Source organism: Salvelinus fontinalis, chromosome 24, assembly GCF_029448725.1.
Source record: "Salvelinus fontinalis isolate EN_2023a chromosome 24, ASM2944872v1, whole genome shotgun sequence".
Classification (NCBI taxonomy): Eukaryota; Metazoa; Chordata; class Actinopteri; order Salmoniformes; family Salmonidae; genus Salvelinus; species Salvelinus fontinalis.
In genome coordinates, this window is record NC_074688.1 from 8,015,379 (window position 1) to 8,028,657 (window position 13,279).

At 48.9% G+C, this 13,279-nt stretch overlaps 1 protein-coding gene across 1 annotated transcript in view; it reads left to right on the forward strand.

Annotated features, from left to right (window-relative positions):
- Positions 1–12,816: 12,816 nt before the first annotated feature.
- The window catches only part of cwf19l2 (CWF19 like cell cycle control factor 2), a 44,823-nt gene continuing 44,360 nt past the window's right edge, over positions 12,817–13,279 (forward strand). Inside the window, exon 1 of the mRNA XM_055879580.1 lies at positions 12,817–12,950. Coding sequence (XP_055735555.1) covers positions 12,858–12,950 — 93 coding nt within the window. The 5' untranslated portion in view covers positions 12,817–12,857. The remainder of the gene's footprint in view (positions 12,951–13,279) is intronic.

The window sequence follows — 13,279 nt, forward strand, 5'->3', positions numbered from 1 at the left end:
TGAAAGAGAGAGAAGGGAAGGGAGGGAGAAAGAGAGAGAGATGGGGAGGTAGCGAGAGTGATGAGGGATAGAGAGAGGGAGAGTTGGGGAAGGGAGAGAGCGAAGGGATGGGGTGGAGAGATAGACGGGTGAAAGAGAGAGATGGGAAGGGAGGGAGAGAGATGGGGAGGGAGAGAGATGGGGGAGAGAGAGAGAGTGAGAGAGAGAGAGATGGCAAGGGAAAGAGCAATGGGGAAGGGAGCGAGAGAGAGAGGTGGGAGGAGAGGGAGAGAGAGCAATGGGGGAGGGGGAGAGAAAGAGAGGTGGGGTAGGGATAGAGAGAGAGATGAGGGATGGAAAGTGATGGTGAAAGAGAGCTGGGGGGGAGAGAGAGTGATGAGGGATGGAGAGAGGGAGAGATGGGGGATGGAGAGAGAGATGGGATGGCGAGACCTTGTCCATAGATGGCTTACAAGGTAAGAAAACCAATGTCATTTTGTAATTTGGGTGATGGGGAAAGAGAGCTGGGGGAGGGAGAGATGGAGAGGGAGAGAGATGGGGAGGGAGAGAAAGACCAAGATGAGGGATGGAGAGGGAGAGGGAGAGGGAGAGGGAGAGAGATAGAGCAAGATGGGGAGGGATGGAGAGACCTATGGACCCACATGTACGAGAGAGATGGAAGGGGGAGATGAGAATGGAGTAACAGAGAGAGTTGGGGAGGGAGAAATAGAGCTGTGGAGAGAGAGAGCTGATACTTTTGGACTCACTGTTAAGAGAGAGATGTAGATGGAGAGATAGAGAGACAGAGATGGAGAGAGAGTGGGGGTAAAGGTTTCAGGAGTTCTGCCACAAATGTTAGTATGTGTAAACATTGCCATGGACACCAAGTCATGGATTGATGTCATACCTTCAAATCAAATCAAATGTTATTGGTCACATACACATGGTTAGCAGATGTTAATGTGAGTGTAGAGAAATGCTTGTGCTTCTAGTTCCAACAGTGCAGTAATATCTTACAAGTAACCTAAAAATTTCCCAACAACTACCTAAAACACACAAATCTAAGGGGTGAATGAGAATATGTACATATAAGTATATGGATGAGCAATGGCCGAGCGGCATAGGCATGGGGCAATAGATAATATAAAATACAGTATATACATATGATGTAACATATATAAACATTTTTAAAGTGACATTATTTAAAGTGGCATTGTTTAAAGTGACTGGTGATCAATTTATTAAAGTGGTCAGTGATTTGGTCTCAATGTAGGCAGCAGCCTCTGAGTTAGTGATGGCTATTTAAAACAGTCTGATGGCCTGGAAATAGAAGCTGTTTTTCAGTCTCTCTGTCCCTGCTTTGATGCACCTGTACTGACCTTGCCTTCTGGATGATAACGGGGTGAACAGCCAGTGGCTTGGGTGGATGTTGTCCTTGATGACCTTTTTAGCCTTCCTGTGACATCGGGTGCTATAGGTGTCATGGACGGCAGGTAGTTTGCCCCCGGTGATGCATTGTGCAGACCACACCACCCTCTGGAGAGACTTGCGGTTGAGGGCGGTGCAGTTGTCGTACCAGGCTGTGATACAGCTCGACAGGATGCTCTCGATTGTGCATCTGTAGAAGTTTGTCAGGTTTTGGGTGACAAGCCATATTTCTTCAGCCTCCTGAGGTTGAAGAGGCGCTGTTGCGCCTTCTTCACCACACTGTCTGTGTGGGTGGACCATTTCAGTTTGTCTGTGATGTGTATGCCGAGGACCTTAAAACGTTCCACATTCTGCACTGCTGTCCCTTCGATGTGGATAGGGGGCTGCTCCCTCTGCTGTTTCCTGAAGTCCACAATCATCTCCTTTGTTTTGTTGGCTTTGAGTTTGAGGTTGTTTTATTGACACGGCACTCCGAGTGTCCTCACCTCCTCCCTGAAGGCTGTCTCGTTGTTGTTGGTAATCAAGCCCACTACTGTTGTGTGGTCTGCAAACTTGATTATTGAGTTGGAGGCGTTCATGGCCACGCAGTTGTGGGTGAACAGGGAATACAGGAGGGGGCTGAGCACGCACCCTTGTGGAGCCCCAGTGTTGAGGGTCAGCGAAGTGGAGATGTTGTTTCCTACCTTCACCACCTGGGGGTGGCCCGTCAGAAGGTCCAGGACCCAATTGACAGGACGGGGTTGAGACCCAGTGCCTCCAGCTTGATGATGAGCTTGGAGGGAACTATGGTGTTGAATGCTGAGAATGAATAACATTCTTACATAGGTTTTCCTCCTGTCTAGATGGGATAGGGCAGTGTGCAGTGTGATGGCGATTACCTTGTCTGTGGACCTGTTGGGGCGGTATGCAAACTGAAGTGGGTATATGGTGGCCGGTAAGGTGGAGGCGATAAGATTCTTGACTGGTCTCTCGAAGCACTTCATGATGACAGAAGTTATCTTTGCCTTCTTGGATACAGGAACAATGGTAGCCATCTTGAAGCATGTGGGGACAGCAGACTGGGATAGGGAGAGATTGAATATGTCCGTAAACACACCAGCCAGCTGGTCTGTGCATGCTCTGAGGACGCGGCTAGGGATGCCGTCTGGGCCAGCAGCCGTGCGAGGGTTAACACGTTTAAATGTTTTACTCACGTCAGCAATGGAGAAGGAAAGGGGGGGGGGGGGGGGCACAGTCCTTGTTAGCTGTAATATCCTCAAAGCGGTTAAAGAAGGTTCTTAGTTTGTCTGGAAGCGTGATGTTGGTGTCTGTGATGTGACTGGTTTTCTTTTTGTTTTCCGGGATTTCCTGTAGACCACGCAACATACGTCTTGTGTCTGAGCCGTTGATTTGCGACTCCACTTTGTCCCTGTACCGGCATTTCGCCTGTTTATATTCAGCCATATTCCAAGACCTCTTTCCATGGTTAAATGCAGTGGTTCGTGCTTTTCAATTTTGCGTGAATTCTGCCATCCATCCACGGTTTCTGGTTAGGGTAGGTTTTAATTGTCACAGTGGGTACACCATCTTCAATGCACTTCTTTATAAACTCACTCACCGAGTCAGCGTATAGGTCGATGTTGTTCTCTGAGGCTGACTAGAACATATTCCGTGTGATCAGAACATTCTTGAAGTGTGGATTGCAATTGGTCAGACCAGCATTGAATGGTTCTAGTCACTGGTACATCTTGTTTGACTTTCTGCCTATAAGACAGTACGAGCAAGATGGCGTCGTGGTCGGATTTGCATTACGAAAGTTACAGTTGCAGTGATCGAGTGTATTACCCCTGTGCATAGGGCAATCAATATGCTGATAGAAATTCCTTGTCCATAGACTGCTTACAGGGTAATCAAACCAATGTCATTTTGTAATTTGGGTGAACTATCCTTTAAAATGTGTGTTTTCTGTGTTTTTTACAGGAAACATTTACATTTTAGTCATTTAGCAGACACTCTTATGCAGAGCGACTTGCAGTAAGTGCATACATTTTCATATTTGTTAGTACTGTTCCCCCGTGGGAATCGAACCCACAACCCCACAACCCACAAGTGCCATGCTCTACCAACTAATAACCCCCAGGAAGTTTGACGTGGTGCCAGCCTGTGACCCAGAATCTCCTGCTGCAGTGACCTCTGACCTCATTAACCATAGTAACCTCACCCTAAGGGGAGAGGCACCAGGACCTCTCTCACCTTCCGTAAGTTGTGCCGCACACCATGTGACTGCGGTGAGCTCCTTGGTTTGTAAAGGAGATGGGATTGATGTTTTTGTGTGTCTCTGTGTGTACTGACTGACGCCTGCCGTGTGGAGGACGGAAATTGGTCACAACATGTACAAGGGGATCGCTGGTCCCTTCAGCATCACTCGACACTCCCCCTAGCCACGCGTATTTTTTTTTTAGAGTAAAGTACATCGAAAAAAATCAAAAGAAAACTGCAAACTGAATAGGAGACCAAACAAGCAGCAAACAAAGAAGAAAGGCTTTTGAAAAAGTAACAATTTTTTCATAAAATTATACCGTTTTCTTAGCTAGCTAAGTTGTTTACCTGTTGCTAGGCAGTTGCTAGGGACATTCCTGGAAGAAGCTAGCTAGCTAACAAGGAGTGTCTAGTTGGCAGAAGAGAAGAAGGGACAAAGAAGGGACAAAGTGGGACAAAATAAGGACAGAAGAAAAGGGAAAGGGGGGAAAAGGGACATTAAGGTGAAGCAGTCCTCTGAAGACACAAAAGACAATAATACAAGAAACAACACTTCTATTGCCTCTCCCTCTACGATACGCACTTCCGGGTTGGAGCGAGTAGTTGCATTCCGCTTTGCTCCACAGGTAGTATAACATTTCATTTCATTACAGTACAACAGTTTGATTTGTTTGATCTTAGCTGGCTACATAGCCGTCTTTGTATCCAAGATAATTGTGTAGTCTAGAGTAATTGTCGAGGTTACCTAGCCAGTTAGAGGTTACCTAGCTAGCTACACTTTCAAGCAAAGTCAACAACGCAGCCACTGCTAGCTAGCCTATTTCACCAGCCAGCAGTACTATATCATTTTAGTCAATAAGATTTTTTGCAACGTAAGCTTAACTTTCTGAACATTCGAGACGTGTAGTCCACTTGTCATTCTAATCTCCTTTGCATTAGCGTAGCCTCTTCTGTAGCCTGTCAACTATGTGTCTGTCTATCCCTGTTCTCTCCTCTCTGCACAGACCATACAAACGCTTCACACCGCGTGGCCGCTGCTACTCTAAACTGGTGGTCCCAGCGCGCACGACCCACGTGGAGTTCCAGGTCTCAAGCAGCCTCTGGAACTGCCGATCTGCGGCCAACAAGGCAGAGTTCATCTCAGCCTATGCTTCCCTCCAGTCCCTCGACTTCTTGGCACTGACGGAAACATGGATTATCACTGATAACACTGCTACTCCTACTGCTCTCTCCTCGTCTGCCCACGTGTTCTCGCACACCCCGAGAGCTTCTGGTCAGCGGGGTGGTGGCACTGGGATCCTCATCTCTCCCAAGTGGACATTCTCTCTTTCTCCCCTGACCCATCTGTCTATCGCCTCCTTTGAATTCCATGCTGTCACAGTTACCAGCCCTTTCAAGCTTAACATCCTTATCATTTATCGCCCTCCAGGTTCCCTTGGAGAGTTCATCAATGAGCTTGACGCCCTGATAAGTTCCTTTCCTGAGGATGGCTCACCTCTCACAGTTCTGGGTGACTTTAACCTCCCCATGTCTACCTTTGACTCATTCCTCTCTGCCTCCTTCTTTCCACTCCTCTCCTCTTTTGACCTCACCCTCTCACCTTCCCCCCCTACTCACAAGGCAGGCAATACGCTTGACCTCATCTTTACTAGATGCTGTTCTTCCACTAATCTCATTGCAACTCCCCTCCAAGTCTCCGACCACTACCTTGTATCCTTTTCCCTCTCGCTCTCATCCAACACTTCCCACACTGCCCCTACTCGGATGGTATCGCGCCGTCCCAACCTTCGCTCTCTCTCCCCCGCTACTCTCTCCTCTTCCATCCTATCATCTCTTCCCTCTGCTCAAACCTTCTCCAACCTATCTCCTGATTCTGCCTCCTCAACCCTCCTCTCCTCCCTTTCTGCATCCTTTGACTCTCTATGTCCCCTATCCTCCAGGCCGGCTCGGTCCTCCCCTCCTGCTCCGTGGCTCGACGACTCATTGCGAGCTCACAGAACAGGGCTCCGGGCAGCCGAGCGGAAATGGAGGAAAACTCGCCTCCCTGCGGACCTGGCATCCTTTCACTCCCTCCTCTCTACATTCTCCTCTTCTGTCTCTGCTGCTAAAGCCAATTTCTACCACTCTAAATTCCAAGCATCTGCCTCTAACCCTAGGAAGCTCTTTGCCACCTTCTCCTCCCTCCTGAATCCTCCTCCCCCTCCTCCCCCCTCCTCCCTCTCTGCTGATGACTTCGTCAACCATTTTGAAAAGAAGGTCGATGACATCCGATCCTCGTTTGCTAAGTCAAACGACACCGCTGGTTCTGCTCACACTGCCCTACCCTGTGCTTTGACCTCTTTCTCCCCTCTCTCTCCAGATGAAATCTCGCGTCTTGTGACGGCCGGCCGCCCAACAACCTCCCCGCTTGACCCTATCCCCTCCTCTCTTCTCCAGACCATTTCCGGAGACCTTCTCCCTTACCTCATCTCGCTCATCAACTCATCCTTGACCGCTGGCTACGTCCCTTCCGTCTTCAAGAGAGCGAGAGTTGCACCCCTTTTGAAAAAACCTACACTTGATCCCTCCGATGTCAACAACTACAGACCAGTATCCCTTCTTTCTTTTCTCTCCAAAACTCTTGAACGTGCCGTCCTTGGCCAGCTCTCCTGCTATCTCTCTCAGAATGACCTTCTTGATCCAAATCAGTCAGGTTTCAAGACTAGTCATTCAACTGAGACTGCTCTTCTCTGTGTCACGGAGGCGCTCCGCACTGCTAAAGCTAACTCTCTCTCCTCTGCTCTCATCCTTCTAGACCTATCGGCTGCCTTTGATACTGTGAACCATCAGATCCTCCTCTCCACCCTCTCCGAGCTGGGCATCTCCGGCGCGGCCCACGCTTGGATTGCGTCCTACCTGACAGGTCGCTCCTACCAGGTGGCGTGGCGAGAATCTGTCTCCGCACCACGTGCTCTCACCACTGGTGTCCCCCAGGGCTCTGTTCTAGGCCCTCTCCTATTCTCGCTATACACCAAGTCACTTGGCTCTGTCATATCCTCACATGGTCTCTCCTATCATTGCTATGCAGACGACACACAATTAATCTTCTCGTTTCCCCCCTCTGATAACCGGGTGGTGAATCGCATCTCTGCATGTCTGGCAGACATATCAGTGTGGATGACGGATCACCACCTCAAGCTGAACCTCGGCAAGACGGAGCTGCTCTTCCTCCCGGGGAAGGACTGTCCGTTCCATGATCTCGCCATCACGGTTGACAACTCCATTGTGTCCTCCTCCCAGAGTGCTAAGAACCTTGGCGTGATCCTGGACAACACCCTGTCGTTCTCAACTAACATCAAGGCGGTGACCCGTTCCTGTAGGTTCATGCTCTACAACATTCGCAGAGTACGACCCTGCCTCACGCAGGAAGCGGCGCAGGTCCTAATCCAGGCACTTGTCATCTCCCGTCTGGATTACTGCAACTCGCTGTTGGCTGGGCTCCCTGCCTGTGCCATTAAACCCCTACAACTCATCCAGAACGCCGCAGCCCGTCTGGTGTTCAACTTTCCCAAGTTCTCTCACGTCACCCCGCTCCTCCGCTCTCTCCACTGGCTTCCAGTTGAAGCTCGCATCCGCTACAAGACCATGGTGCTTGCCTACGGAGCTGTGAGGGGAACGGCACGTCCGTACCTTCAGGCTCTGATCAGGCCCTACACCCAAACAAGGGCACTGCGTTCATCCACCTCTGGCCTGCTCGCCTCCCTACCTCTGAGGAAGTACAGTTCCCGCTCAGCCCAGTCAAAACTGTTCGCTGCTCTGGCACCCCAATGGTGGAACAAACTCCCTCACGACGCCAGGTCAGCGGAGTCAATCACCACCTTCCGGAGACACCTGAAACCCCACCTCTTTAAGGAATACCTAGGATAGGATAAAGTAATCCTTCTAACCCCCCCCCCCCTTGAAGAGTTAGATGCACTATTGTAAAGTGGTTGTTCCACTGGATATCATAAGGTGAATGCACCAATTTGTAAGTCGCTCTGGATAAGAGCGTCTGCTAAATGACTTAAATGTAAAAATGTAAATGTATTTCACTTCCTGTCTTCCCTCGAACCAGAAACCATTCTCGCTGATGTGGGCTCTGGGAACGGAAACTACCTGGGCATCAACCCGGAAGTGATTGCGGTAAGGGGGTCTGTGAGGGTAGTTTATAAATACTAGCATCTTTTAACACTATCAATGGAGGAGAGAGAGTTCTGTTTATTGACCCTGCGGCTCTCTCTCTCTTCACTCAATTCAATTAGCCTACCATACAAGCTTATCACAGACTCTTTTTTGCAAAATGTTCTCAGCTTTGCGAACCCCGATGAAGACAATTTACAGTAATTAACGTTACACTATTTTTGTGAAAATGGATTAGGATACCTGCAGAGACTCTTCTCCCCCTCAGCCATTCTTATAGTGATAATTTCACTACTTTGAATTGAATGCGAATGTTGACCTTTGTGTGTCTGTCTCTGTGTATGAGCAAGAGTGAATGTACATTTTTTGGCGTGTGTGTGTGTGTGTGTGTGTGTGTGTGTGTGTGTGTGTGTGTGTGTGTGTGTGTGTGTGTGTGTGTGTGTGTGTGTGTGTGTGTGTGTGTGTGTGTGTGTGTGTGTGTGTGTGTGTGTGCGCGTTTGCACTTGCACATGATGAAAGAGACTATATGAAATTCTCCTCCAGCCCAGATCCCTCCTTATAGGCTAGAGCGAATGACTCATAAAGCTTAATTACATTTCTCCTCCGAACAACAGTTTTATTGAAAAGATTATTACTGCTATCAATTTCCCTCACTCTCTCCTCTCCTACTATGCTGTGAGTTATTGTGGCTCGCTAATCTGACTGTAATTTGTCCACTGCTGGTTTTCATTATGTGGAGTAAATTGGATGGCTTTGATAAGGATGAAAATGTCTTCATGAATCTCTCGATGAGGCTTGTGTACAGGCAGGCCAGTAATGGGGAGCTTTATAATCAGTAGTTGTGTACATTCCTTTCACTATTTAATCTGAAAACTGTGGGAAAGGAGTAATTACTCCCAGCCTTACCCCCAGCCTTATTCCCAGCCCTACCCCCAGCTCTACCCCCAGCCCTGCTCCCAGCCCCAGCCTTATTCCCAGCCCTACTCCCACCCCCAGCCTTACCCCCAGCCCTGCTCCCAGCCCTACTCCCAGCCCTTCCCCAGCCTTATTCCCAGCCCTACTCCCATCCCCAGCCTTATTCCCAGCCCTACTCCCAGCCCCAGCCTTAGCCCCAGGCCTGCTCCCAGCCCTACTCCCAGCCCTCCCCCAGCCTTATTCCCAGCCCTGCTCCCAGCCCTACTCCCAGCCCTACCCCCAGCCTTATACCCAGCCCTGCTCCCAGCCCTACTCCCAGCCCTACCCCCAGCCCTGCTCCCAGCCCAGCCCTCCCCCAGCCCTGCTCCCACCCCTACTCCCAGCCCTACCCCCAGCCCTGCTCCAGCCTAGCCCTCCCCCACCCCTACTCCCAGCCCTACCCCCAGCCCTGCTCCAGCCTAGCCCTCCCCCACCCCTACTCCCAGCCCTACCCCCAGCCCTGCTCCCAGCCCAGCCCTCCCCCAGCCTTATTCCCAGCCTCAGCCCTGCTCACGGCCGTACCCTTAACCCAACCCCCAACCCCCTTACCCTTAACCCAACCCCCAGCCCTGCTCCCAGCCCTACCCCCAAACCCTGCTCCCAGTTCCAGCCCTACCCCCAACCCTGCTCCCAGTTCCAGCCCTACCCCCAACCCTGCTCCCAGTTCCAGCCCTACCCCCAACCCTGCTCCCAGTTCCAGCCCTACCCACAACCCTGCTCCCAGTTCCAGCCCTACCCCCAACCCTTCTCCCAGTTCCAGCCCTTCCCCCCAACCCTGCTCCCAGTTCCAGCCCTACCCACAACCCTGCTCCCAGTTCCAGCCCTACCCACAACCCTGCTCCCAGTTCCAGACCTACCCACAACCCTGCTCCCAGTTCCAGCCCTACCCCCAACCCTGCTCCCAGTTCCAGCCCTACCCCCAACCCTGCTCCCAGTTCCAGCCCTACCCTACTCCCAGTTCCAGCCCTACCCCCAGCCCCGCTCCCAGCCCTGTGTTTCACCGCTACTACCATGTGTTCCAGAAGAGGGAGCTAGAGCTGTTGTATTCGGCACATGTGACATATCAAAATGTGATTGAGTAGAGGAGCTCTGTGTCAGGGTTAGAAGGGTGACCGTACAGAGCAGCTACCATGACCAGGTGTGTCATATTGGGGAAGACTGGAGACAGATAAACAAACAGCATCAAGATTTGAATAAATTAGTTCCCTAAACTGAAAAACATTGAATTCGGAAATACATTTTCTTTTCACCTCATCAGATAAAGACACGACAATTATACGAGACAATGATGCGTTTTATTGTCTCTGATTTTTGTAAAAAATAAAGATTGAAAAACATAATGCCCTTCAAATTAATGAGGAAAGTGTCTGTTTGATTTCCTTCACTCCAAATGTATGTATTTAGTTTTAAGTGTTAGAAAAAGCCCCAGGGTGTTGAATGGGAATGGTAACCTTGAAATACACTACCTGACCAAAAGTATGTGGACATCTCATTCCAAAATCATTGTCATTAATATGGAGTTGGTCCCCCTTTGCTGCTTGGGAAGGCTTTCCACTAGATGCTGGAACAGACTTGCTTCCATTCAGCCATAAGAGCATTAGTTCGGGCGGGCACTGATGTTGGGCGGCTAGGCCTGGCTCGTAGTCGGCGTTCCAACTCATCCCAAAGATTTTGGATGGGGTTGAGGTCACGGCTCTGTGCAGGCCAGTCAAGTTCTTCCACACCAATCTCAACAGACCATTTCTGTATGGACCTCACTTTGCGCATGGGGGCATTGTCATGCTGAAACAGGAAAGGTCCTTCCCCAAACTGTTGCCACAAAGTTGGAAGCACAGAATTGTCTAGAATATCATTGTATTCTGTAGCATTAAGATTTCCCTTCACTGGAACTAAAGGGTCCGAACCATGAAAAACAGCCCCAGAACATTATTCCTCCTCCACCAAACTTTACAGTTGGCACTATACATTCGGGCAGGTAGCGTTCTCCTGGCATCTGCAAAACCCAGATTCGTCCGTCGGACTGCCAGATGGTGAAGTGTGATTCATCACTCCAGAGAATGCGTTTCCACTGCTCCAGAGTCCAATGTCAGCAAGCTTGACACCTCTCCAGCCCACCCCTGGCATGGGGCATTCTGATCTTAGGCTTGTGTGCTGCTGCTCAGCCATGGAAACCCATTTTATGAAGCCCTCGACGAACAGTTCTTGTCCTGAGGTTGATTCCAGAGGCAGTTTGGAACTCGGTAGTGAGTGTTGCAACAGAGGACAGACGATTTTTACGCACTACATGCTTCAGCACTCGGCGGTTCCGTTTTGTGAGCTTGTGAGGCCAACCACTTTGCGACTGAGCCGTTGTTGCTCCTAGATGTTCCCACTTCACAATATCAGCTGTTCCAGTTGACAGCTCTAGCAGGGCAGAAATTTGACGAACTGACTTGTTTGAAAGGTGGTGTCCTATGACGATGCCACGTTGAAAGTCACTGAGCGCTTCAGTAAGGCCATTTTACTACCATTGTTTGTCTTTGGAGATTGCATGGCTGTGTGCTCGATTTTACACACCTGTCAGCAACGGCTGTGGCGGAAATAGCCGAATCCACTAATTTGAAGGGGTATAGTGTATTTGTGTCTTTGAAACATCTGAATAATTCACTTTACAAAGTGTTCATACCTCCGTTAGACAGAAGACTTTGGTGTTATGGAAACGTTCGTTTTGGGGGTAAACTATTCCTTAAGTACCCTTCATTGCCAGGCTGAGTCACTGTAAGTTCTGGTATTTTTAGTGCAGTGTGTTGGTCTGTTGCTGCCGCCATTGCTTCCCAATTCCAGACTAATTCATCTCAATGAGGGCGGTACCAGACAATCACAGAGAGGGGCCCCAAATGTCCAGCTCATCAAAAACTGTATGCTCCTCTCTCTCCTCTCTGTCTCTCTCTTGCTCGCTGTCTCCTTCTCTCCTCTCCGTCCCTCCCCTTTCTGCTGTAAACTGGGATCGTCGTGGTCACTACACTGCCTCTCGATGACTTTTCTTCCCTCTCCCATCCTCCTCTGTCTTGCTCCTTACTTCCCTCTCCCTCTCATTTCCCTCTATATCTGCTACTGCATGGTCCCTGAGCAGCCTGAGTATCAGTATTCAGGACCACATTTGTGCTGTCAGGGAGTCTGGCTCTCTGTAGACCGCACCTGAAATGGACACACGCACCGAACACACTCACACACACCAATCATAATGAGATAAGGTCCAACAGACGAGTTAAATAGCTGAATGGATCTCGGGGTAATGGGCTCTTGTTCGTGGCAGTGACGGTATCTCAAAGCAGCCCCGTGATAATTGAGAAATGGCTCTCGGTAAATTACCTCTGCGACTGTCTGAGTCCACCGGGACTGAAAAAACAGTTATGTAGTTAAAAGGAGGAGGAGGCTGGAGTCTACCGTACCTGGTGTTTTATCTGGCTATTTATTGTTGTGCTGCTGCTGTTGTCTGGCTCAGATAGGCACTTGAATTTTTAGAAAATTAAAGGTGGTTAGATGTCTGCCTGCCCACAGTGTATTGATCAAATGGATAATGACATCAAGACAACATCATTGCAATACATTCCTATTCATTATAGGCCATTTTGCATTCCTTATTATGGTAAACATCTTGGCCTTGTCATAGGCAGGCCTATACTGTACAATCCCTTTTCCTTTAGCCTACCCAGCATAACACACTGGAGCTACCACAGAACGAGAATTCGATTTTAACTATTTGAGAGCTACACTATATCCCTTCTCTCAAGTAGTGTTCTGCAGACACAGTGAGATTGAGAACAGAGAAAATGTTAAATGAAGGCCTAAAAGAGGGGGGATTGAACCTTGTGGTTATGGAATGAGTGCACTGCCCTACTACCTGTACAATAATGTTTGAGGTAATCCAGGTTGGTTTTTATATCTGTTTGTTCACACATTCACAAAATACAACTGTATTTCTATATATTTAAAAAAAAGAAAGTTTTATTTGTATGTACGATCCACTGCAGTGGACTACATTAACCAGAAACAATGTATTTTCAGGGGTCGTAAATATTTTTGCGACAGTTGGTGGAAGCACATTCAACGGCAGTGTCATGGCGACGTACGGGGGCAGTTTTGAAAGTGTTAACAGCATCGAAGACCGAAAAGAATACAAACGTAAAGCCAGGGAGGAGGTTATTCAGAAGGTAAATATGTGTGCTTTATAAGTAGATACTAGTCTACATGCGCAATGTAATATACGTTGATATAACGTCAGTACAAAAGCCAAGTGTATGGCTGCAACAACTAGTTGAATGCTAACAAATAGATAGCCTGAACGTCTGCCAAACGAATTAGTTAGCTAGTTTTGTGATGCATTTCCTTCAATATTTGCAATTGGTACATATACGTATGTTCAATATTATACAGTGATATTAAGTCGTTTGAATAATGCTATTACAGCATATATGTGTAGCTAGCTATCTTAGCCAGTTCGCTAGCAAACATCAAAACAGTGAGAGGAAGTCACATGGTC